This window comes from Euwallacea fornicatus, chromosome 6 (assembly GCF_040115645.1).
Source record: "Euwallacea fornicatus isolate EFF26 chromosome 6, ASM4011564v1, whole genome shotgun sequence".
Lineage (NCBI taxonomy): Eukaryota > Metazoa > Arthropoda > Insecta > Coleoptera > Curculionidae > Euwallacea > Euwallacea fornicatus.
In genome coordinates this window covers 4,874,756-4,902,606 of record NC_089546.1, presented here as the reverse complement: position 1 = coordinate 4,902,606, position 27,851 = coordinate 4,874,756, and the positions used below count along the sequence as shown (strand labels likewise).

Below are 27,851 nucleotides of genomic sequence, written 5' to 3'. Positions count from 1 at the left end.
TTTAAATTTAAACGGGAAAGTTGGAAAATTTTACCATTTTGCCACTCGAACACGTCGGAAAATGGACAAATAAACTCATTTGTTGCTAGTAACAATTGGCTTCTATGGAGACGTCGCAAATTTTCATCAACCAGCAAAGGTCACTTTCATTTTTAACTAATTTTTAATTGCTCGGATGGAATTTTACACGATTTTTTTTAGCATAACCTTGTCGAAATTCTTTATCTCTGACGTTACTGAAAAATAATTCAAAAGTGACGTCACTTATCAAAGCGCTGTGTAAACTCGTACAATACCAAATCAGTCAATTAATTAACATATAGCTCAAGGATCTGCAACGTACGTTAAGAGATAATTAGGTACCTCTTTAATGGCTAGCATGCTTCCTTAAAGGAATTGCATATTAATTTATATATCTTTCACTTTGTCAACATATCGTCTTTCATTTTGGTACAGAACCGGGAAGTGGGCGTAATAAAAGACCGCCGCTTTCAAACGTAAATTAGAGTTTCAAAAATTATTTAGAGACAAATTTTCCTTTTCTGCAGTCTGCAAGAACTGCTCTAACTTTAGCTCGAATAATCGAATAATCTTTTGTTATGGAAGTTCCAATGTAATTCCGTCGTAAATTCTAATAGCAACTCTAAATTAGCGGAATTAGGTAAGACGAGGTGTATTTTATTGGACAAACATCTGAATGGTGCAAAGCTTATACTCTACAATTAAAGAAAAATGTCTTTAAAAATTTCTATCACTGAGATCGATGATTGAGCGGACGTTCGTGCACCCCTGGACAATAGCCCAGTGCTTCGGTATGAACAGACGCACATAACGATGGTGGCCGGTGTAGTGACTGGCCAGTCACCTCCGACGAGATTAATATCCGATGAGCATTGCCGGAAATCCCAAGTGCTTTTAATGCCGTGAAAAGGACGAGACATCTCGACACATGCTTCTGGCATGCTCAACTTTCTTGCTTTTCAGAATACTCGACTAGGGATATCAATCCTATTGCCCAACCAAATCAGCTACACCTCAATAAATTGAAATTACAGCAGCCCAAGTTGATTGGACTACTGCGACTCTACTTGGGCGCTACATAACGCTCCTAATATTGTGGCCTGTGTTCCGCCTTCGCCTCAGTTATTCATTCATTCAAATACAACGACAACTGATTCTGATCGGAAACAAGTTCCTTTTAGGAGCCATTTGCACTTTGCACACGTCCCTCGTAGAGATCATACTTAAATAATTCTCAAAAATTCCGATATACAGTGTGACCCATTTGTTTTGGGGTCAGTCTGTAAAAATGTTATTGATAGTGTGATTTAGCCCGGATTTTTTTTTATTATTATAGAGCTGGATAAAGTGCGCATTTTCATCAAGAATGGCCTGGTTGACATAAAATTCAAGACCTACTATGACAGCTTCCAGGAGCAAAATTTTAATAAATCATTTTAGGAATTTTTTAGCAAAAATCTGTGCACGCCTCTGGATTGGCCACCCCTGAAACTGGCTTGTGCAAAATTTTAACGAAAAATTTTGAGTAATAACGATTTTGTAAAAGAATTAAAAGTGAACACTCGGTATTTGTTTATTTTGAAAAATTCATAGTAGGCTATGGGGGACAAGTGAAGTGTTTAACTGTCAAACAAACGCAACAAGCGTCAACATCGATAGTGGAACTCATTTGTGCTTGATGCAAATTAAATTATTAATCGTGATAATCGTGGAAAATTCGAGTGTAAGAGGAAAAACAGAAATTGTTCGTGTTGTTGGCGACAACGTGCGCTCGGCAACAGAAGCTGCGGCAGAATGCAGAATTCAACATCAGACATCCAGATAGAGCAGTAAGTCGAAGTACTGTGCAACGCATAAATAATGTTTTCGATGAATTTTATTATGAATAAATTAAATTTAATTATTTCTTGTGTGATTTTCATATTTTTTGTTTTATTTGGTCTATATAAGACTAAGAACGTAACTAAATTGTTATAAACTATAAATTTTTGAAAGTAAGTAAGTACCTAGTGTGCATTTTTAATTCTTCTACAAAATCGTTATTACTCAAAATTTTTCATTAAAAGTTTGTACAAGCTCGTTTTGAGGGGTAGTCAATCCAGTGGCGTGCCCAGATCTTCCTAAAAAAATTGCTAATATGATTTATTAAAATTTCGCTCCTAGAAACTGTCATAGTATATGGTGTTAAAAAAGTCAGGAAACACGTATACAAGCGTTTTACATTTGCACATGCGCACTTTCACAATGAAACACCCTTGCGCCAGTAACCTTCGCATTTTCTACTATGCAGAGCTACAGTCGCTCAAAAAAGTATTCGTACGGCGGGAAAAAAATTCTGTGACCCATAATTTTCGACTGATTTTGTTCAAAATTTGTATAATGAAAAATCAATCCTAAACTCAGTTTAGGTGTTCGAGCAAGTTTTGAAAATTAAATTTTTAGAGTGCTTTTCACGGTCTTAAAAAAACCTCCATTTTGAAAACTTCTTGTGCGGTGGAAATTTTTTAGTAGGATTTTAATGATCCTGTAGAGGGGATTTTTCTACGTATATCCTGAAAATTTGATGAAAGTCAGAAAACAAATAAGGGAGTTGCAGCTTTTTTAAATCGCCAAAAGTGACGGTTCTCACGCAAAATAATAAAATTTAAACATTTAATTTAAATTTAAATTTAATTTAATTAGAATTTAAAAAGCTGCAACTCCCTTATTTGTGGCCTGACTTTGATTAAATTTTCAGGATATACGTAGAAAAATCCCCTCTACAGGATCATTAAAATCCTACTAAAAAATTTCCACCGCACAAGAAGTTTTCGAAATGGAGTTTTTTTTAAGACCATGAAAAGCACTCTAAAAATTTAATTTTCAAAACTTGCTCGAACACCTAAACTGAGTTTAGGATTGATTTTTCATTATACAAATTTTGAACAAAATCAGTCGAAAATTATTGGTCACAGAATTTTTTTCCCGCTGTACGAATACTTTTCTGAGCGACTGTATTATTTTTCCTATGAGAACGGTATCGTCACTTCAGTAATACTTTCCAACGTCGTTCGCCATTTTGTCTACCGATACCTAAAAAACCTCATGAATGAGGAGAGTTTTATAGCATCGGCCATATTAGCGCACCCCTTTTGTAGGAAACTCTAGTTTAAGGGGTGACAACGGCACTCAAGAAATTGGTTATCGCGTCACTCTCGGTAAAAAAATACTAGGCGTGCAGACTTGTTGGGGACACCCTGTATAAATTAAATTGCTCATAAATTCGATTTGAAGCCCCAACATTTTTTGAAACGCGATCTACGATAAATACAGGAGACAAATTGAGAAAATGTTACTGAATTTCACATAATTTTCTAATTTGAACGAAAGGGTCTCATACAGGATGACAAACTATCAGCGTATTTTTCTAAAGTTTAATTAAACAACTTTTGCATTGCAAAATTAAAATTCTGCCAAGTGCATCTTAAAATTTATATGTTGAGCAATTTGCGTATGGCAATGATGCGTTTTGACCTGTGCCAAACGGACGTAGTTTAACCCTAAACAGTAAAGTTAGCATAAAGCAGCAACTTCCTCCCCAAGTGGCTTCCGACTTCGTGGATTGATTATAATTCAACACTTGTTACCACCTAATTAATGTTGCTTGGGAAAATTGTTACCTTATTATTTTGTGGCAGGCTATAGCAATGTCTTGTTAAGTATAGGAACATTGCAGATATTTTGAATTTATGATAGCAGTATAACAAATTATATAACCACTTCCCCGAAGCACTAGAGATTTAACTGGATATCTCAAAATCTTCAAAAACCTGAAATTTTAACACTTCATATATCTTAATAACTAAACGTTTATGACTTTTTATTTAATGAAGGAATAATATTTTCTACCTGAAGAGATCGCCTTCCGCGTACACCTTTCCCGAACGTCCTGTATATATTTTTCATGGCTAACGAAGTGATTGGTTTTCCTCTGCCAAAAGATTATTAGGATGTTTCATGTAGCTTCACATTTAACGTTGGATTCCTGCTTGTTTACAATGTTGTACGTGCCGATGGGCTTGGTTGGAGAATTAATTCATCAACAATGATGATTAACTCAGTTATAGAAAATCCTAAGGGATATGTGGGTTATGTGCCGTTATTATATTTACGATCAATTTTCAATTCGATCATCGATTTCAGTTCATATTTACTCGGTAAAAAATTTTAGAATCACGATTTTAAAATATTTTCCATTCTGATGGGATATTTCAATATTCACAAGAGCAGCGTACTGTAATTCCGCATTTATTCTCAAATGCAACTTTTACCTTTATGTATGAGTCGTGTCGGGTGTTCATTTGCACACCACACTTACACACATGCCCTATTATTTTCTAAGCATATTTCAGCACTCTTCATTAAACTCGCCCTTCCACTCAAAAGTAATGCGGTGCTCTATCTTAAAACGCAATAATTGCGCGGGCAAATGAATTAAGGTAAATAATTACGGTCGCCAGGCCTCAAACTTTGGAGCGGAATTTGAGCCTGGTTACCCGATCTAGCTTAAAAGTGTGTGCCTCTATTCCAAGCAAGTTAAACGGCTCTATTCTCGGTGCTCGCAACTGTAATTATGTAGAATCAAGTTGACAAATAATACTATTAAAATTGCCCGTAAAATAAATTGAATTATTCAGAATTGAGTTACTTCCGACTGAGATTTAACCTATTTGAATTTTTCTACACTTTGTGCCTTAACCGAGTTTACTCGAGTATTTAAAAAAAAAAATACGGTTTTGATCAAGTCCGGTGAGTTTTGACCTAACTGCGGTTAAATTTCAGCTGTTTTTTCTACAGCTTAAATGAATTCAAACTTAGCCACACATTCGGTTGTTATTATTATTATTATTATTATTCGTCGGTCGTCAGAGCCCTTAATAAATGATGAATGTTATTCTCAGTTCGTTTTACTCGAGAGTAATGGGCAAATCCACCCCTACGTGTGTGCGAAGTCTTATTTCCAAACAGAATAAAAGAAAGAACAAATTTTTGCCCAACAACGTTGGACAACGCATTTGCTTTTGTTTCCTAAAATTTTGTAATCTGCGCCACTGACCATCATTTTTAGCTTAGCGAATATTTACATTTTTGTAGCTATCTTGGCGCTCCAGACCCACTTTAGGCAAAAATGTAAAAATAATTGAATATTTAGAACCAACACACAAAACAGCATTTATTAGAAAGTTCGACGGTTTTGGTATAGAAATATGTTAGAATCGTAAAATTTAGTTGTTTTCAGCGCGTTTTATACGTGTTTGACGTCCCATCGTAACAAGTAAGCCATTTCATGTTCTTGCTGCTACTACTCATAAACTAAAGTATGCGTAAAAAATGTTTGAACGTTAAAATAAATTAAAATATAAAATAATAATTAAATAAAGCCAAGCTGAAAAAATATCACTACAATTGCCAAAATATTCGAATCGATTAGAAATTATCACTAAAAACAGTAGTGAACAAATCTTCATGAAGAAAATGCACGAAAAGTGCAGTAAAAAGGCTGCGCATACCTTAATGCAATTTCGGTACAACTTCCTGTGGTATTTTCGCACAGCTAATCGACACAAAATAGATTTATAAACAAATATCCGCCTAAAATTGCTACGTCACACTGTTTCGAATCCTCCCATGCAGGTATTACTTATGAGCCGGACAGAGCTTTACACCTAGGACGGCACTGATTCTGAACTGATCTGAGCTAACCTGAAAGCCACATTTTTACGTGAAGCTTTTTATTTTCACGTCGAAGCTCGTTCGGCGTTGCTAAAATTAGAAGGCCGAATTTTAGTTCGAAAATTTTAGTTAATAAGGAAGAAGAATGAAAGGCAGTTGCTCGAGAGATTATCATAACTCTAGTGAGGAGTGTGCCGAGAAACCTAACGGAAGTGGTGCGTGATAATATCCCATAAGGAAATGTTTAGTATCAAGTTTTAATTGTTCTGAGGATGAAATATATCGGTACTAAAGTTGATTTGCTCACGACCACCGGTCGGCCAGTGAGGGGGGGAGGTAAACTTCTTAATTTCAAACGGGAACTCCCATTTTTTACAGAGTTGGCTAATACAGCGAAAAATAAGATACATTTGTCCGAAACGTTTTTTCCGATATATACTGAAAAACACAGTAATTAATGCTATTCAATTTCTCTTTCGCTTATGATCTACTGAAAGTTCAATGATATCTGCTTTAGAATGAATGAAAACGTGAATTTTTGTATAGCTTTTATTTAAAGTAATTGCTCGGAATGGGGCGCCTTGAACTGCAATGCACCTATTTATCCGTGTTTTTAAGAGCTCTTTATATCCACGAAGTGTAGCTTCTGGACTATTGGCACAAACGTTTATAATTTGCAAAATCATATTCTCACATGTCGGTGGTATTTCTTTGTAAACCTGATCTTTGAGACGTTCCCACAAAAATAAATCCGGCGAAGAAAAATCTGAAGACCCAACAGGCCGATTCAAAGTATCAGATCTGCCGATCCATCCATCGTTAAAATTACGATTAAGAACTTCTGGTGCAACCGCAAAAGAGTAAGCTGCACAACCGTCACGTTGAAACCACGTGTTCTGACGTCTTCTAAGTTTAAATCCCGGAGTAACTTGGGAAGTCCATTTTCCAAAATATTCTGGGACATTTCACCATTCAAGTTTCCTTCAACTATGCGGGGGTCGATAAGTCTACTGTCAATGCTTCCACACCATATGTTAACGGGCCAAGGATGCTGGTGCTCAAATTGTCGAAGCCAATGAAGATTTTCAACAATCTAATAATGCATGTTAAGACTATGAACTGTACCATGATTTGGAAGAGAATCATCATCAGAGAATAACACGCAACTGAAAAAATTGAGACTTCGTTCCGTCTGTTCACATGCCTGCTCACAAAAATATAAACGATTTTAAAAATGTGCTTCATCAAGCTCTTGGTGTAAAGAGACATGGTAAGGATGAAACTTGTGCATCCTCAGCATTCTCCACACACTCGCATCAGAAATTCCTGATAATGCTAATATTTCCCTTGTGCTCTCCTGGAGGATTAAAAGTCGCAGCACCTAGGGCTGCAATTTTGTTGTTTTCTCCACAAGCAGTAGCTGGGCGAGTTCTTTTGTTCCGATTTACAGCCCCTTCATTAGCAAAATTTTTAATCACACGAAAGAAAGAAGTGCGAAGTCGTAGACTTTCAGGAAAACGATGAGCGTAGTGGTTAACGGCATGATCTAAACGCCTACCAGCATCATCATAGACCGAAACCATTTCGATTTTCTCTTCAACGGCCAAATACTCCATCGAGAATCAGTATTAACAAGAGAATGTTTAAAAGTAGATGTTTTATTTGCTAATTTTATTGTTTATTTATCACAATTTTTTCCATAGATATATTTTTTAAATAAAGGTTTCCATTAGTATATGAGTTGAATTTCGTTAATGGCCGTGTAGAATTAATGGAAAAAAATATTTCGAACGAATTTTCCTTATTTCTAGCCCTATTATTCGAATTTGTAAAAAAATTGGTGTTGTCATTCGAAATTGAGAAATTAACCCTCAGTAGGAGGAAAGGGGGGAGGGGGGTAAATCAACTTTAGTAACACTACGATTTCCCCTCAGAATAATTTAAATGTTACATGCTGTATAATGTGAAAATTTATTTCACTAAAACTTTTTAAAAGTGAATTTTTAGGTCTTTGTCAGCGATAATAAATTAGAGGTAAAACTGAATACATGTGTGTAAGCGAAAAGAGTAGACCCTGTTGTGTCTTTGTCACTATTACCTTTTAAAAATGTTGACACAGAGATAGCAACAATTAATAAGTGTTGAACAATTTTCTTTATGTCATATGTACATATTTGATCAGATAATCTCTAGTGAATAGAATAAAGCACCAAAGAATACCAACAAAATAGTGATAAAGAATAAAAGGTAAGTTACATTTTTTTGATAATTCCTGTCACTATTTTGATTTTTAATTATTTTTACAGATCTTGGACATGCATTGGAACTTGCGGCCATCTCAAAATTATAAATAAAAAAATGTTTGGACAGCATTATCTTCTTTCAAGGGAATTGTCGATAACGCTTTTGCGACCCAATTTACTCAGTAACGATTGAATTTGGTTTATCAAAGTCCGACTTCTAGCTTATTACTTAGCTACCACGAAAACACTGAAAAAACCTCAGGGAAAGAAATTGCAGAGGTTATTGGTGAAAGTGGCCAATTTCGGTCTCCATTGTTTGACACGACCAAACAAGTAAATGAAATTCAGCCCCATAATCTGTTATACTCTGAATTTTTAGATATATGTACATTGTAATAGAAGTTAAACATCAGTACTATTTCAAAAATCAATGGGTTTCATTTACAATTTAAAATCTGATATAATGTTCTAACAAACTTAAGACGGATGCGGGTTACCCTTTTGGCCTCTGCAGTGGGGAATTCCAACTTTTCCCAGAAACTTTGGCAGTACACAATTTATGGAGAAATTCAAGCAGGAGTTGATAAATGCTGGTTACTTCCCAAGTGAGGGAGGGCCTCTTCATCGGAAGACAAACTGTATTTCCGCCATCGGGACGAGTCGTTGGGTGCCATGGTTTAGGAGGAGACCTAAGCCATGTCTTCATTGCAGTCATTGCTTCGTTTAGCCTTCTTTGCAGTCTATCTCAAGAGAGGTTGCACTCCTAAGTGGAGAGTCACTTTGCTGATCAACTATCGTACTCGGGAGGCTTTATTGAGATTTACTCCTCGCGTACCCCCAAAAACTCATCCACCAAGCCTAGTAGGATCATTTTGAAACGATCCACCGTTGTTAGCGATCTCCTGCTGCTGTGGCGTGTAGTTACAGGAAAGCCTGTTCCAAGATATAGGGGATTAGACCCCCGGGGCTCACTGCCGATACTTTTGAAACGCCAACTTCCTACAATCACCAAAAAAAAAACAAATAGAGTATCCTCACCAGAGAGTAACGTTCATTACTTAAGAGGAAGAGAGGCAATTTTATTGTACAATGACATTAACGCGGTCACGCGAATAGAAAAAGTTGGCACTTAAAGAACTTCTCTATAAAGTTTCGGTGGTATACTAACTAACTTAGAAAACTACAAAGTTTCTGTCACCTGAAACTTACCTCATTGCTTTATTCATCCCTTTAACGGGAGAAGTAGAAATAACGGCAAATGGAAAGTTTTTAATGAAAAGTATAGGGAACTAGTCTGGCAAACCATAAGGAAACAGAAAACGCAAAAAGTTTATCATTAGATAAAAGTTCTTTAAACTCGAACTCTTTTAAAGCTATTTAGTTAGATGAAAGATTGAATTTTCAGGAAGTACGTTGCGAAATCTATAAAATTGCAAGGCATACCCTCGTAAAATAAAATTTCCGTTTCCCATAACACAGAGAAAAATCTGAAAAACTAATGCTATTCTTTCAAATTTCCATACAATATCATTTCATAATACAGCTCTACATCAAAGCATGAAGAATACAGCAGAATTAAATAATTTGTAATCGCTTCAATTAATTCAATTCTCAAAAAGCAAACATTTGCTTTTATACACTTCTCTGTAACTAAGAGAAGCACATTTAAAATAAAAACGAGGAAGGAATACGGGGAAAATCCATTACTATCTCAGTCTCGTTATCCTAGACTCTAATTACCTTAGCTTGAAATGCTAAAACAGTTTTCCAAGATTTCAGGATGGTTTTAAAAATCGCTTTTAACTCTTTTTAAACATTCTATTAGTCTTTAATGGCGTTAAACGACGTTTAAGTAACCTTTTTAATTTGCCAGATTACAGTGTCACATCCAAGACATCTGGATAGACGTGGATCTTAATGCTTTAGAGCGACTAGTTCAGTGTACCAGCAATTTTATCTGGAAGATAATTTCTTTTAAAGCCGCGAAACTGATTAATACTGATTCTATATGTTCTGCAGTACTAACACCGATGAACGTCATAACGCTGAAATCCAGCAGCGTTACCGTTGTATGATTAATTCACTATTATTTATACAATATGAAGCCGACAAGGAAGGAATTTGCGTGCACGATGAATTGTCTTTAACATGAAATTAAAACATATTTCTGACAAATTAGGTATATTATTTCAAAAGTTACTTAAAATTGTGCATATTTCATCAAAAGAAAATTTTTTAAAAAATCAATAAATTACTTTTTAATGCAAAAGAAACAGTTGCACTTTTTGCTTTTTCACGATGATTGGTTCAAATCGTGGCTGAAAACAGGAAATAATGCCTTAAAATTTTATTTATGTTTGTATATGTACTTACAATCTCTACTGTTTTAGTTCCACGACAAATTCATTGCCGTACAGGTATCTCCGAGGAAAAGTGAAATTATTTGTAAAACTAAACTTGACATTGCTATTTCGCGTAATCAGGGGAAAAGCTACAGAAAAATGGCATCAAAATTCAAATTAAACTTCTCCACAGTGATATACGCAATTAAAAAAACACGTAGTGACCGGAACGCTCGATAATAAACCTCGAAGTTATTGTTCTTGTAAATTTACTGTAAGAACCATATTGTTCGAAATAATTTTAAAAAATCCCATTAAAGCCCTAGAAGCCTTACCGAAGACATCGGTCCAACATCTGGAAAAGTTGTTACACCACAAACAATGAGAAATGCTCCTCCGTAAGGCAAATCTTCGCGGGAGGCGACCTAAGAGAAAACCGTTTATAAGTACGAATAACCAAGCGAATCTGCTAGACTTTGCAGGAACTTATGGAGTTTTGGAAAAATTTTGTATTTTCTGATTAATGGAAATTCGAGCTTTTTGAGCCATATAAAATCTTGACGATTTGGAGAAAAAGAACATAGATCTAGAAAAGCAAAAGCTCAGTACCTTTAAGCTTGGTAGTGGGAATATAGTGGGTCGGAGATGTATGACACGGGACAGAATTAGAAATTTACAAATCATAAAAAGTACCATGATTCCATATAGAATTAAGGTTGGAAAATGGCTTTTGTTATCAGCAGGATTACAATACTAATCATACAGCACATATTAGTCGAAAATGGTTCGCCTACAACGCACCTACGAGAATAATCCCAGAAGTGCCCGAGCTGACAACTAGATGGCGGTTTTGTTGTTAAAAATTTGCGTGTATTACAAAGACCTAACCTTAAGAAGCTTATGTTTAAAGTTTGGGAACGCTACATTGATTTGTATATGTTCTGGAGCGTGTTTTTAATGAACGCTTTTAGAGATTTTGTGAACATGGAAAAATTGGTCATCGATACATGATTTATTACTCACATTTGAAAGGTCTTAATCTATCTAACGTCAAAGCGGAGTTAGGTTCCATTTTGCGAGAGTCTGGACCTTTGTTAACAACTATAAAATATTGGGCGGCAGAGTTTAAACTCAGTGGTACGAACGGTCAAGTCGAACTCCGCAGTAGTTGACCCAATGAGGTGACTACTCCTGAAATTGTGGAGAAAACCCACAAAACTGTACTTTAAGATGGACATTTCAAAAATTACTGTACGTCGCTCTTTAACTCGAGAGTTGGATTTGAGAAAGGTGTGCGCAAGACGGGTGCCGCGATTACTCACAATTGAACAAAAACAGCGCCGTCAGGAAGTTTCAAGTGAGTGATTGGCCAAGTTTCATGCCAATTAGGCCGAATTCTTACGTCGATTCATAACCACGGATAGAACACAGATCCATCATTTCACACCTGAAACGAAAGAGCAGTCAAAACAATGGACTCAAAGGGGAGAGGCGGCTCCAAAGGAGGCGAAAACCGTTCGATATATTGGAAAGGTGGTAGAGGCAGTTTTTTGCGATTCACGTGGTATATTTGTTATTGATTATCTCCCTAAAGGAAAAACAATAAACGGAGAACATTATATAAATTTATTCTAGCGTTTGAGTGATGAAATTAGGAGAAATCGACCGCATTTGGCGGAAAAGAAAGTCTTATTTCATCAACACAACGCACCAGTTCACACTTCCGTCATCGCGACAGGCAAAATCAATCAGCTTGGTTTAGAATTTTTTTCTCACTCGCCCTGTTCGCCTGATTTAGCCCCATTAGATTATTCTTCATTTGGAAACTTGAAAAAATGGCTCGGGGAAAGAGATTTACTAATGATGAATAGGTGGAGCCAGAGGCTGATGTCTGTTATGGAGCATTCGAAGCTCCTTACTATAAACATGGTTTGAAAGCCATAGGACTGTGTTTAGAAATAATATAATATTTGTGTGGGGCTGTAGAACCAAGTGGTAATTTAGTTGACCATCGACGTTTTCTTAAATTTATGTATCGGTTCTTTTCATTTTACAACGCCGCATCCATATCCTTGAAGACACTGTGATAAGACAATTAGAGTGACGACCCTCTAGGCATCTGGTGCCTAGATGTGACCAAGCGGGGATGAGAAACCCAGCTAGTAGTTAAGTTAAGGGATAAAATGGAGAGGCTGAGCCGAACAGTCCCAAAAACACGAACAGAGACAAGAAAGGCCTCAGTCCCCTTACTGCTCCTTCCTTTGTTCTTCTATTTTAGTTAATAAACGCGCACTTATAGCACTTATTTCTTGAACTGTGATTCCTTTCGTAGATATAACCACCACATATCTGCAATAGCATTGGAACTTGATATCGCATTGAATTACGATGCTACATTTACCAAACATTTTTTTCTTTAAGCATTAGGTCGGGTACTTCTGGGACTGTCCTCGTAGCAGGCTTTCAACTGCACCTCAATCCCCAGATCTTCTTTATTAAATACTTATTAAATTCAATTAAAAATTGATGGCATTTGATGACGTAGTAAAGCGTGCATCCAATAATGAATTTTTTAAAACATTAGTCACTGAAGACTAGAATGAAATGACGTCATATATTGCAAGTAAACTCGTAAAATCGACGATTAGGAACAATTATTAAGGCAAAACGTGTACGTACTTAATGTAAGTACGTTACTTATTTAATCATTTCGGCCGCAGTTGTTAGTTTTTCCAGGTTTTTTGATCACGTGCGACTTTTTTTTGCATTAAAAATTATTTGTTGATTTCTAAAATTAGGAACACTTTTTTTTATTCTCGTTTTGTTGTGACGCCAGCCGGTATTTTACACGTGATCGACACCACGATGTAGATTTGTCAGGACTGAGACAACTCTCTAACTCACTAACAACTTTCTAGCGCACTTCTAGCAACTTCACCAGCGTTTCCAATGGCGAACGATAGTACGAGTATTTAGAACACAAGAGAGTCAGCGACAACGTGTAATAATCTGATAATAATTTGAATGAATCTAGAATAATGGAATCTCTATGAATCTGGAATATGAATGTCTCCATGAATGGAAGGGTCTTGACTACTTATACTACCGTGAAACCATGGGCGTACAACTGATGACATGAATTTATCTAGAGCACGTCATTGAGGGCAGTTAGTAACTTAAACAGACCTTAGATCTTTGGTCTAAGTTAACTATATTTTGATGATTTCGTCGTGTCAGACAAAGGGATTGCGTTTTTTAAATAAACCAGTACTCTTATCGTGCTGCGACATCACCATTAGGTTTTCATGATTAATCGAATAGCAACAATGTAAAGGGGAAATAGATCCATAAGCGTAACATAGGGTGCTTGGTTTAATGATATGACACTTTGGTGCAATGTATGTAACATTAAGTGACTTGTGAAATAATAGGCCTAATTCCGAAGAAGTATGTTTTAATTTCGCTTTAAAGGCAATTTTTCTTGTCTGCAAAAACTTTTTTTTATCAACTATATAAATGTACAATATACAATCTGCAAAATTCAATAAAAATGACGAACATACTTCTCTGGCGGCATTCAATGGCAGCAAAGAGCCCTTGTTCCTTTCCCGCTTAAAATGCTCTCTTAAGGAAGCGACAAGCTGCTTACATCGGCTCTTAAACTGCTTTGGCATCTCGAAAAACACTAATAATAAACGTGGAGTATATTCACACTAGCCCGTGTTCTCGAAAGAACACTTTCTGGTAAATAAATCACTAGTAAAGCGGAAACTTTGATAAAATACGACGAAAAGTTGGATTTTATTTAAATAAACACGAATGTCAGAATAAAATAAAACCGTGGAATGAGGAAGGCGTGATTTCAAAACGGACAAAGATATAACTAACTTGGCAACACTGCGCCCTATTGCCAATATTGTTGTTAACATTTTCGTTATTTAGGTTCATGTTAAGTATTTAACCAACGATGCGTCACCCTTAGATCTAAATAGTATTTGCAGTTTATGTCTATAATTATTATTGTTTAGCTTGAGAGGAGTTCCTCGTTGAAAACTTTTTGCATTTTAAACGTGAGGGTTGGCAATGAAATCACGTGGTTTATGGCGTGCAGCGGTTTAAATAGCACACAAACCATGCATATCTTTTAACGATCCATAGATATCGTCTTTTTGGTGAAATCATTAGTATTTTTCCATCCAGGCGAATCGTTTTTAATAAAATGATACACCTTGAATTAAAAAATAAAAAGGCATTGAAAGTGCATATTAGCGGCGCATCCCATTTAAAGAATTTGAAGCTCTAAATCACAGAAAAAGTCGTAATTCCGGAAGAGTGGTCAGAAGTTTATTTCAGCGAGATATCTTATGAAATATGGAATACACAAAAATATTTCCTTCCAACATTGCGGATACTGATGCGCAAATTTATGTTCTAAAAGTAACATTTTCTTTAAATTAAAAATTCAATTTCGGAGGCTTTAGAGAGATTCCTATTGTGAGAACTGCAGAAAATAGTATGCATTATAATACCATTCTAACAGCATTTTAAATTACACGCTGCAAAATGCATATTGAAAAGATGTAGAACGTTGTAATGAAATACATGTTGAAACTCAGAAAAATAAATTTTTTAAAATATTTGCTGAATAGCGAATTTAATGGGTTTCCTCTTTTTATGTTTCATTCGCGGTGGCTTCCTTTCTGACTTTGTAAATATTTGTTAAGCACAAGGTCTCCTCCTTAAATTTTGGACGAGTCCTCGGTGGTTTGTCATTGAAGTTAGAAACATGTTTCAAATTATATAAAATAAAATTGCTAGACATTCACTTCAGTTTTTTTAAATATGAGAATTTTACCAAAGTCAACTGAACTATAGGAAATCAAGCAAGATCGAAATAAAAGCTGGTAAGTTTCAAAATTGAAGCGGAAGTGACTAATTGTTAAATTACGACTGTAAGGAAGATCCCAATGGTTCCGGACCGCAAAAAATTATTTCTCCCTGCTTGAAAGCTGCTTTGAAAAAGTTACGATACAACAATGAAAAACTACTCGAACGTGAAATTTCCGACAAAGTACCTCCAGGAAAAGATGAGTTCACCAATTTGCCGGTAAAATATCCAGAACATCAATCAGTTTCGGAAACTTACTTAGGTTACTTGGACTGAACTGTTGAATCATAGTTTTAGTTTGGTTCATTTAAACTTGATACCCCCAAATTATGCCGTTCATCAAAAAGCGCTGCATGACAATTTGACGTGAACAAATTCCTTTGTACCTTTCCACAATGTACGAAGGGCAAGTTTTACAAAGCCGAACTTGAGCAGTGATTCAGAAACTCGGTTTTAGGGCCGAAATAAACTGCTCCGCAAAAATTTTAAAAATTCACGAATTTCGAGATCATCTTAAAGTCTTCTAAATATTGTTTTTTAAACTTTCATATGTGAAGATTTAAATGTTTACCGCTTTATCTGAGTGTTTTTGCTCCTTCGTTTGACATTTTTTTCAAATTCTAAACATGTCCTTATCGTTCGTGACCTATAAGAATTTTAGGCGGCTACTCGTTTTGAGTTTATGCTATCAAGACCGATTTAATCTGAAAATGTTTTTTCGCAATAATGCCCAACTATACACTTGTTGCGAATGAAGCCAATATTACCGAGAAAGGATGCCCAAGAATTACCACCTCTGTACAAGACCGATTTCCGACAGTATCTACCCGTTAATAACGGCCTTTGTCGGATCGTTCAACAGCGGGTTCTAAATGCTTCTGGTCTTGCAGTTTCAATCGAAAGAGTTCGTCAAAGGCTTCGAGAAGTTCATTTACGTCACAATGACTTTTGTAAAGAACCCCACATCTTCATATGCGACTTTAACTAGAATAGACTAACGGGCGAGTGAATTATTAATAATCAATAGAGGTCCGCATTGTTAGCACACGAGTCAAAATATGGACGAATTTTGAAATGGTCAACATGTTCGACCATGGAGTTTTCCTCTGATGCCCAGAAACCGTAGATCGGTTCAGGAAATTCATCGGTTCAGAAGCGGCGCGGTTGCTATCTAGGAAGGAATTTGTTGAATTAATGCACAGAATTGTCGATGTTTGATGGGATTATGAATGCGCAAAGTTACGTCGAACAAGGCATCAACAATATTATCGATTTATTCCATGCTGCAGTTGGGCCAAATTCCTTATTTGTGGATGATAATGCGCGACTTCGAGATGCGAAAACTCTCCGTGATGTTTTGGAGCTTCATGGAGTCCCGCAATTGCCACTGCCGCCTGAACGGCAGTATGCAAAACCGAAGCCATACCCTCTCTTGAACTCTCTCCTTTTCATTTGCTGAAGAGGCTAAATTTTTGCTAAAAACCCAAAAAGCAAGAACTTGCCTAAAACTGAAAAAAATATCACAGTAAAAACAAAAAAAAAAAGCATTCAAAGAGGATGGTAAACAGTGAAATCGTCATATATATGAAATTTTGCTCAACAATAATCAACGACCTTTGAAACGATCTCAAAGTTTGTGAACTTCCTTAACTTTTGCGAAACAGTTTGATAAAATCTCCTTAGTTTAGCAGGAACATAGTCCCACAAAAAATAAGTCAACGAACCACTAAAGTTTTCCATGATTTCCAATAATCAATCAATTGTGGCCGCGTTGCTTAACGTTAGTTCAACTCTGCTTCTGAATGACCATGTATGGGCCCTTCCAAATGATAGTCGATGCTGGGCCCTACCATACTCTGGTAAGACTCGAGTTTCTCTAGCACTGTCAACTCAATAGTACTTCGTGAAAATTATCCCTGGAAACTGAATCAAGTGAAGCCCCCCCTGTGCTAAGAATTCAAATGAAAAATCCACTCATCATTTTCCGTAAAAAATGGGTTGCAATTAAATTTTCAAGAAAGAAAGTTTGCTGTGAATCTAATATGAACCTTCTGAATGAAGAATTTAAACTCCTCACGAAGGCAGATAGAGTAATGAGTCTAGCAGAGATCAAGAGCATGATGCCTTCCTAATGAAAAATGGTGCACTTACAAGTGCTCGGGCGCCAAATTTAAAATGCCCTTTTCGACGGTTCCTCTTGGGAGCTATTTTTGAATACATTCTTCGGGTCGGACTGAGCTTTTTTCGAATTAGCTCTAGGGAGTGAAGGGAGCAAGAAGCAAGCGCGAAGTATAGTACTTTTAGTCGTCCCTCAATCGTATTTTAGTAGTTTGGCGATTTATTTCCCAAATTTATTTTTTTGCAATTAATTTATCTTATGTTACTGTATTATTCGTCGTTTATTTACTGTTTTAGCTTGATCATTTTGCGGTAGCATTTATTGTGCATTTGCTACCGTTAAAAAATGAAGTTCTTTGCGTTAATATAGTTTTAGTTGAATTCACATTAAATCAAATATTGAGTAAATTAAAACAACGAAAAAAGAACGCAAAGTTCAACTATACATGGTCGTCTTTAAGAGGTGAGACAATCCGTATATGAAAAACTACAGGTTTAGTGCGCTTTTATTTTATAAGAAAAACTTGACATTGTAAAATTGTTTTCACCCCGATATGACTTGTGGTTAAATCGGAATCTGAACGTTACTTCAGTTTTTTTAGCTGGAATGTGGCAGTTTTTTCGATGAATTTTTTTTTTTTTTTTAATCGAAAGTAAACATAGTTTTATAATACAACATGGCACCCATTCTTGACAGTTTGTGATTTATTTGATTTTTGCGATTCTTTCGACACTTGTAGAACTTTACTAAAACTCAACAGTCTACAAAACTATTTGACGCAATGAAATTTATTTTAAATTACTGAAAAATTAACAAGTATTTATGAACAATTTAAAAATTAAGAGAAATATTTGGAAATGTTTTTAACAAGAATTGTGGAAATTTAGAATTTTTGAATTAGAAAGTCGTTTTTCCCAAATGGCACTCTAAAATTGTTTTTGTACTACTAGATTTGCAGAAAAAATCGACAATCACGATATGCATCACAGGTATGAAAAGTTAACACTTTTTGAGTGAGTCGAAAAAAAAAACTATAAAATGCTTTATACTGCGTGGGTAATAGATACATAGGCGCACCTTTACACGACCCAGTTGTTTAATATTCATTTTGCATTTTTTTTTCTTTTACAACGTCAAGCTTTTCCACAAATCAAAAATATAAACCAAAAAAATATATTAAACTTGCAATTTTCCATATACGGATTGGGCCACCTTCCAAAGGCGACTGCTTCACAAGTTGATACTCAATAAGTTAAATCAAAAAACTTATGTTGCAATAAACTAAAAATGTCGAGAACGACGGCGCTGCTGTGAGATCATACAATCAAACACATAACTCCAAGTGATGCAACGTCTTCACATGTGTTCCCGTTTACCCGAAGAAAAGAATTCCATTACTTTGCCGAACCTCGTGTATCGAATTTTCAGCTCGCACATAAGTACCTAAACCTTCTGCAATTCTTTTAAATGTTATAAAGGCAAAGCCTTATCTCCACTACTTGAATTTCAGCCGCACCGTAATATGCCATAGTAATACCCTTCTTTGCTCAAACAGATATGGGTTTATCAGAAACATCATATCTCGAAGAAAGTTTTTTAGGTCCCATTTTTTCAAATCCGAGTAGTAACAAGGGCGGGCCATTTTATCTCTCCACAAACTTTTTGTTTATGATACGCCGTTTGTTTCGTCAAGCGTTATGCGGGTAAATGAGGGCATTGCGGAGAACGGATGAACATCCAATACGGGTTTTTATTTTTGATGCAGGAAATGACCTCTTCGTAATGGAGAACGTTCGTTTTACTTGATTTTCGTTCAATGTAATAAGCTTTTGTTGGATAATATCGAAATAATTCCCGAGCGATTTTTAACTACCTCACCGAAAGTTTCCTAATTTTGTTTTATTGAATTCGTACCATATTGCCGCAAAGACGGAATTAAAGTTTGAGCTAAAAAAATGTTCGAGAAACTGTTCAATACTTACCCCGAACGTAGTCGTTAGCAAAAAGTTTGTTTAATTTTTTCCAGAACAACTGACGGGAGCCCGACGAAGATCATTTTAATTTTCACGTTCAATGATTTTCTGAACACTGCCTATTTCAGCCAAAGGACGGAGAGATGGTATGAAACGGGGGAAAAATCGAGAAAGTTAAACGAATTCCACACAGCAAATGAGAATTGTGAGCATATAGAAGAGAAATACAAAGTAGCTAAAAGCGAATTGAAGAACGGCGTTAATGGCCAAAAATAGAAGTGGAGAGAACTATCTAATACCTCCAAAATAATATTTGAGGGAAAAAAACAGGAGAAAACTGAATTCATTGTCAAAACAAAAAAAAATTTAATGAAAAAATTACAGAAAAAATAAAAAAATTCTTCCCGAAAAGTTATATAAACCAAGGGCGCCTGCCTGCCAAAGCAACGAACACAGTCGTGGCAAGGGATGAATTGATCACAGCAGTTAAGAAAATCAAGTTAAAGAAAGCATCTGGCCCTGATTACCTTCCACCAGAGATGGAACATGGTTCCTCAGGCTGTTTGTAACAATTTTTTTGTCCCACCGAAACTTCTCTAACGAATGAAAAATAATGCGCAAGGGTAGAAAAACAGAGAAAAGATAATTTGTCAAATTCCACCTACCGACTGATATACCTTACTAATTTGTTGTGGGCACTGCAAAACGGACAAATAATCAATAATTCTTTTACGAGCATCAATCAAATGATGTTTTTTACGAAGTTTCATGTTTGAAAAGATTTCATTTTTCAGCAACTTTATTTTGCAAACAAATTCTTGAGAATTGCGTAGACAGGATAATTGCGACCGTCGGGTAGTGATGCCAACGATGTGACGATGGTGACTTTAGTATTTTATTTTTCAACATTTTTTAAATTACCCCGTAGAAAAAAATCAACGGGAGTCAAATCGGGTGATCTGGGAGGCTGTTCGGGCTGCCCTGGAACCCACACCTATATGGCTTTAATGGTTCGTAGCGATCATTTAAAATGAGAGGTGAATGAATCTTCAGCAAAATATACAAGGTTTTTCACTATATCCATCAAACGACGGTATTTTTTTTAATACTGATTTTTCCTTTGTCGGGACCGGTCCCGATCACAGTATCGCTACAGCAGAAGACATAAATCTGCACCTGGGTTCTTTTTTTTTTTTTTCTTTCGTTTTCGACGAAGACATTCTTCTCGACTATACAAGAACAGAAACAGTGAAGACGAATGATGACACCGAGAAGTCAGGATCAACGGCAGCTAACCTTCGAGTTCTGAAGCTTGTTGCAAATTTGCATTTTTAAAATGAATGATAGTTTTAGAAATAAAGTACACCATCCAGCATTGATATTAATTGTAACTCAACCCGTATAAGCAAACATACTATTTACATTTTCAGGTGGCACGTCTCAGACTGGGGCTCATGCAGCACAAGTTGTGGCGGAGGATTTCGATTACGACAGGTGTTCTGCGTTGAAGAAATGAATAACACAAAAATAAAGGTTAGTCGGACTAGTTTCTCTTGTCCTAGTTAGTAGTTAATTAAGTTGGATTCCCTTAAAAGCCTTTTGAGTATCCAATTCCATTTCCGTTTTGGTTTGTTTTCAAGCGGGCTTTTGTTGGCTAGTTTTTATAGCTCTCCTTTCAAAAAGTGCAGCGGATGCTCTATAGATGGATTGTACTCCCGTTAATTAGAAGGGTTCAAGGTTTAAAATCGGAAATATAGCATTGCAAAATGCGTTATAGACGGGTTTGATGTTACGAAAAATACGTTGGAACGGGACTTTGCACCTGTCGGTGAAAAGACTTTGAACGTTCTTAGCTTCCCTCAAGAGAGCCAAATCTTTCAGAAAATGTCTGAGTGGTGTGTAAACTACGACGCGAATGGCAGATGAGTCGTGATGTATCACGTGACGGTCAACGCTCCAATCCTGAGCCGTCATATTTTCTGATAATATTTTACAACGTTGTTCTCAAAATTTTAAGCCACGTAAAATGCAACGAACCTGTTGTTTACGGTTCATTTCGGTGACTATAAAAGTTTCAACTCCCAGCCGAAAGTTAGCTCTCATGGAGTGTGGTAGAGCATTGAAGAATGGAGGAGGACGAGGAGGGAGGAGGAGGAGCGAAGGAAAATTGCTGCCCTACTTTATAAACAAAGAGGACGATACCGCAAACAGCTTTCTTAACTTTCGTTATTACATTATAAAAATGTCTTACTTCATTTTAACAGTATTATCTCTGTGGAAAAATAATGATGAAAAGTTAATGAAGAGGACCAAGGAAAAGGGGAAATTAGTTACAATTAGCATAGAAAGGAACAGAAATGGGAACAGTCTCGTTAAAAAAAAAAAAAAGCAGTCAGGGATACCATGAGGTCCACGAGGACATTAGTGACATGGCAAGCACGAACGTGATACGAACTTATCAACTGAAAACACATTTTGAACTAAATTTAAAAGGATTAGCAGTCCACGATCGTAAGTAACAGAGCTTGATAATGCATGAACCTGAAATATAAAAATTCCACCCTACAGCTAACAATATTTCACTTCAAGGGGAAAAACTTTGGGCACAAAGAAACACAAACAACTATTTTTGTCTCTCATATAAAATAGACCGAATGGCAACTCGGAGGGCGTAAGGGTGCAGGGAAATGTCATGTCCATGTCGTGTTCATCATCTCGCACAGCCGTCCTGTGATAAATTGCTGTTACCTCTGTCACCGCTGTCTGTCTGAAATAATGTCGTGCCTCTATGCAAAACGAGAAGTTTAGAAAAATCATCACGAAGTTGTGAATGTAAATAGTACGTGAGATCAATCATTTCATATTTTCTTCTCTTTTAACTCATCAAGAATTGTATAACGTAACGTAAAATGTACACGTGCAGTGTCCCGCAGCTTAAATGATGCAGATCGCATTAGGAAAAGCTGACCTGAAATTGAATCAGTATGAGTGCTCTGAAAGCATATGAGTTCATACCTTACTCAAATCTGTCACTATTAAGTAAAGGGCGCATATACTGCGTGACATAGAAACGGGGACACCCTGTAAAAACGGCGTGATTTAAATCATTTTTGGTACGCACGTTTCGATACGGGAAAGCAAAAAACGAATTAAATTTTCAATCATATTTATCAATGTACTTACGAGCTATCAAGAATTTGAAGTTTTTTTTTACTAAAAAAATTGCAATAAAACATCAACAATATGACTGCAAAATATCATTTATTGGTGTATAGAGTGGTCAGGAAGCGCTTTTAGATCAATCAAATGTGCCTAGAAGCAGAACGCAGCGAAATTATCATCAATTGAGCGAGTTTGGCAGAGGTCGAATAATGGGACTACGAGAGGCTGGTCGGTCATTTAGGGCAATCGCCACTAGACTGAACCGTAGTGTAAACACTATAGTGAGATATTACCAGACGTAGTTCCAAAAAGAGCAAACAGGCAGAAGAAGAGGTACCGGATGATTCCGAAGAACTACAAAACGCCAAGATCGCCGCCTCCGAATTATGGCCCTAAAAGATAGGTTCGTCTCGTGGAGGAGTCTGGCGGATCAATGCTTTGCTGGGTATTGGGATTCGAACCATTTATCGCCGGATAAAAAGCATTGGACTGATTTCCTACCATCCCCATCTTGTGTTTCCTCTCACCTGAAATTATCGTCAAAATCGACTGCAGTAGTGCAGAGAACGAACACATTGAAATCTGGAATGAGATAATATCGTGTTTAGTGACGAATCCCGATTTTGTTTGGGTAGGCATGATGATGGGACAAGAGCGAGAAGAAGACGGGGTGAAAGACGGGATCTTCAGTTTATGATACGAAGACACGTCCATCAGACTATTGGATTAATGGTTTGCAGTGCTACTGCATACGTTAGCAGGACACCTTTAATATTCATTAGAGGCAGTATGACAGCCCGACGATACATCCGGGAAGTCCTGGAACCGCATCTCGTGCGTTATCTGGAAACTCTTGTTAATCCAGTTTTGTAGCAAAACAATGTACGACCACATGTGGTTAGAGTGTCTATGGACTTCTTTCGACAAAATGCAATCAGTTTGCTACCTGGGCCACCTCAATCTCCAGGCCTCTCATGGATTGAGCATGTATGGAATGTTTTAGGTAGAAGGTTGCATGCTTCATCCCGCCCCCCACACACCCTAACGATGCTATGTCATGCTGTCCAGTTAGCCTGGAACGAGGTTTCCCAGGATGACATCAAACATCTCATTAGATCTACATACCTGTACAAGAATTCTATTAGACCCCGCGAAGTACCGATCATTTTTTTTTTGGTTTTTAACAATTAAATTTGTTCAATTTTTAATGAAGTATTTGTTTTGGAGTATGAAACATGCGCACCAAAAATTATTTGAATACAACCATTTTTGCGGGGTGTTCTCTTTCCTATATCACTCAGTACATTTGTTGAATTTTACGTGCGATTTAAATGTCACAGCTTAAATGATGCAGTTAAGTTGAAAACGGCACGAAACGTGTTAATTTTAATTTAGGAAGTCAACGTTCATTTAATAATAATTTGTTGCTTGGTTTCCTAGTTTGACATTTCAAAGCAACATTTCAATAAGTTAAACGAAATTGTGTAGGAATTCTTATCTACTGTAGAGGTGAATACAAGCAAAGGGACATAGCCAAAATGGTAAATTGATGTCCATCAATTATTCAGCACATCATTGAGCGTTACCGCAAAGAAAATAGAATCAGGAATAGGGCCCGGGTGACCCCAAATAAAATATTCACGAAACTCGAAAAACGATGGATTGTGCAAGAAAACCAATATTCCTAAAAATTTGTCCAACTTTGTTCGCCAAATTGGCAAGATAATTTTGCAAAAAGATGCAACCCGACAAGAATACGGTGCATTTTGACAAAAAAAAATTAGATACAGAGTTGGATTGCGAGAAATAAACCGTTCATTGGCGAAAGAAACAGAAGAGCATGATTGGAGTACACTAAAGAACAAATTAATAAAGATTTAAACGTATAAAATTCAGTAATATTCGCTGATGAAATCAAAATCGCCTTATTTGGGCCGGATAGAAAAATATCAGTTTGATATGCAGTCTGCAGGAGTAGGTAACTTGCATTTCATTTAAGGACTTATGAACCAATATACAGGGTGTCAATTTGAAAACTCCCAACCCGTATTATGTCGAAACGGGAGAGCTTTTTGAAAATCGTCTGAACGCGTCGATTTTGTTACTGAGAGGAAACAATTTTTATGTAGAATTTACTGCACCTCTTTCAGCCCTCTACATATCATTTTAAAGGGCTTTCCATTGTCTATATGATGGTGCTTCATTTCTAACATTTAACGGTTGCGTTATCAAATTAGGCGTTTTTGATTATTCTAAATTCACTTTTCCTGTTGGTGTTTTGATAGCGTCGAAACAAAGATTTTTTTTTTACTTAAACGTGTCTTACGATTAGGAAATTGTTATAAAAAATTTCTGCGTAGCAGTTTTAAATTTAAAAACTTTTCCGACTTCTATTCTTAAAAAAAAAACGTGCTAATAATTGGAATTGCTGTTTTCAACATTTTTAGTTTGTTAGATTTTTCGAAATGTTCTCTATCATTTTCCCAACAATAGCAAAGCTATTCTGAAGCTCTTCCGTGACATTTTCAAATTCCGCCTCCGGAATAGTCCTGATTGCCTCTGTAATTCGCTCAAATCGCCAGGCTGGCTTTTCAAACAACCGAAGTTGCCCCATAAAAAATAATCCAACGGCATTAAGTCTGGTGATCTCGGACGCCATTCTCTCAGTCACTTTCTGCAAATCCATTTGTCGGTCGCCCAACCACTTCACATTTTTAACACGCTAGAAATACGGTGGAGCTTCATCTTGCCGGAAAAGTGTTTGGCCTTCTTGCAAGATATTTCCGCCCACTTGACCTTCCGAATCAGTTATTATTAAACGATCAATTACGTTTTCAAATAGGTTTCAGTGCAGCTCTCCGATTAAATTTTCCCGAGTAAACAGTGGTCCGATTTCCGAGAATACCAGCCCAAGCATTTTTTTTTTCCGGTCACTGTGTACCGCTAAAAAACGTGAGGATTTTCGCCACTCGAATGTCGACAGTTCTGCTCATTGACCTGCCCATCAAGGAAGGAGGTGCACTCGTCGCCGAAGCAATTCTTTGTTGAGAAAACTGAGGCTTTCCGGAGCTGCGATCTCTCGGAGAGATCCTAGCAGCGCCCTTCGGGGGTTTGGTATTGCTGGTGCAGAAGAATTGAAGCAAATTCCTCAAGGTCTCACAGCTAACGTCGTTCCAAGCGTGCGGCGTCGTCTTCGAGCTTGTGCCGTTGGCGGGGGTGGAAATGCGCGTTATCAATTTCTTTGTTCCTTGGAATTTTTTTTTTATTTTTAAGGCTTAATGGTGAAGTCGTTATTGCGCGAACTAATTGATTTAAAAAAAATCGTTAATAAATAGTTATTTAATAATTTTTTTTGCGCTCCATGATAAAATATCCAAGAATCAAGGTGATGTAAAACCTCTGAAACTGTGTCTAGAAGAACTAGCCTCATTGGCAACAGTTCTATTTGATTGCCCGAACAATAAAACCCAAATCTTTTTTATTTCGCTGAAAATGGTCTGAGCTGAACAATCACTCTGAGGTATTTTTCTCGGAAATTGTCTAATTTTCGCCGAAGTTGTGTAACTTCTCCCGTCAAAAGTTCTCTGAGAACTCAACTGTAATCGACCGGAAAGTTCCAGAAACTATAGTAAAATAAAAATCGTAGATGGTTTAGAAACTTTTTAACCATTGTCTCTATTAATTAGGACTAATTTATTTTAAGTACGCGGAGACATAGTCAAATACGTATTATGGCAGATAAAATAAGGGACATTGTAAATGGTATTATCATACAAAACAATGAAATGGGTACTTTGAAATTCACTGAAAAGTTAAAGAAAAGACAATTAATTAAATTTATAACTCCCCACTGAATAATTCATGAAAGATAGAACTTAAAGCATTTTACTGACAAGTTTCAGTGCGACATTTCTTTATAGTCGAAGCACAAAGTTTAAAATTTGCTTAAAGCTAACACTTTTAACCTACTTAAGGTTAGTTTTATACTGGGTTAAACGAAATTATTTAGCTTTTCAGATGAAAATTTATTCTGTCACCGACCCATCGATATTAGCGAAACTTCCGTTGGCACTCTTCGTCAACATCTAAGTTTACTAAACAAAAACACGAAGAATGGACGAACCCTTTTAATAAACGATAACGCACCTTCAGAAGGAATAACGTAGAACTTTCATGTTACAGGTGGTTGAAGCGAAATGTGAAGGACGCAAACCCTCGTTTCAAGAATCTTGCAATGAAAACGAATGTCCTGTTTGGGTTACGACAAAATGGTCAGGGGTAAGGTTTCATATTTTATATAAGTACGATTAGAGCAAATACTCGAAGGGGCCTTTGACGTGGTATAAGAATCGATTTAACATTTAGCTTTAAGTATGTGGCCCAGTGCTTTAAATTGAGCTTCGACCGCTCGAAAAGTGGTTCCATGAAATTCGTAGTTTTTTGCCGTTTAAAAAACCACGATTTGCCAAATATGCAATATGATACGTAACAATTTTGAAAAATTACACCATTTTTTTAAATAAATAACCCCCAAGGCTTTCACTCAAAACCTGCGTTACACGCTATATTTATTATTTATTTATTATACTTTATTCCCATTTTTAGTGTTCTGTGTCGTGCGGAGAAGGAATCCAGACTAGGCAAATTGAATGTCGAGATGAAGGCAGTCAACTAAGTGACCTTTGTGACGAGGAGAGCAGGCCTAAAACAAGACAAGAATGCACCACGGGAATTGCTTGCACGTTCGTTCCTGACGGTACTGATAGCGACGATGGGGCGGTTTTTCCCGGTAAGAGTGAAAGTGGATAGTTGACCTAGATTTTGCTCATCGCCATCAACAAGTCCCATTTTCACTGTTACTCTCTGAAGGTGCTGTACAATAGGTGTACAGGGTATCCCTCAACAAACGTTCCGACAACGTGTGAATGTGTCGGTTCCATTACGACCAATACTTTGTAGGCACTCGCGTTGCACTTTGCCGACTGAAGTTCCTATGATGAATATACAAGGTGGTGGCTTTAACTGGAAAAAATGCGGCATCTATGTGGCATTTGACATCTGCCAAAATTGCTTAAACACGTCAATTTGTATTTTGCTGGATGCACGTTTTAGTGGGGTTTTGATGCTATGAATGTCAACTCCTTAGTCACAGTTATAGTTACCCTTAAAAATTAAAATGGAAAGGGAGTTTAGGTAACATATTACTTTCGAGGCCTTTTCAACCTGACTTAATTTGACATGTTACTTTCCTTCGAGCAAGATAGCAATACGAGTACTAAACATTTTTTTCTCTACTTAAATTTGATTTATTTTCAACTTTTTTTAATGCGTGAATCACTACAACAATCCGAGTATTCCATCAGTGCAAAATTTCATTATTTTCCTCTGTTG

General features: G+C 36.6%; 1 protein-coding gene across 2 annotated transcripts in view; it reads left to right on the top strand.

Moving 5' to 3' along the window:
• The window catches only part of nolo (no long nerve cord), a 252,886-nt gene that overhangs the window by 190,875 nt on the left and 34,160 nt on the right, over window positions 1-27,851 (top strand). For both annotated transcript variants that reach the window (XM_066283257.1, XM_066283256.1), the window contains exons 9-11: window positions 20,729-20,831; window positions 26,643-26,738; window positions 27,066-27,249. In XM_066283257.1, coding sequence (XP_066139354.1) covers window positions 20,729-20,831; window positions 26,643-26,738; window positions 27,066-27,249 — 383 coding nt within the window. The remainder of the gene's footprint in view (window positions 1-20,728; window positions 20,832-26,642; window positions 26,739-27,065; window positions 27,250-27,851) is intronic.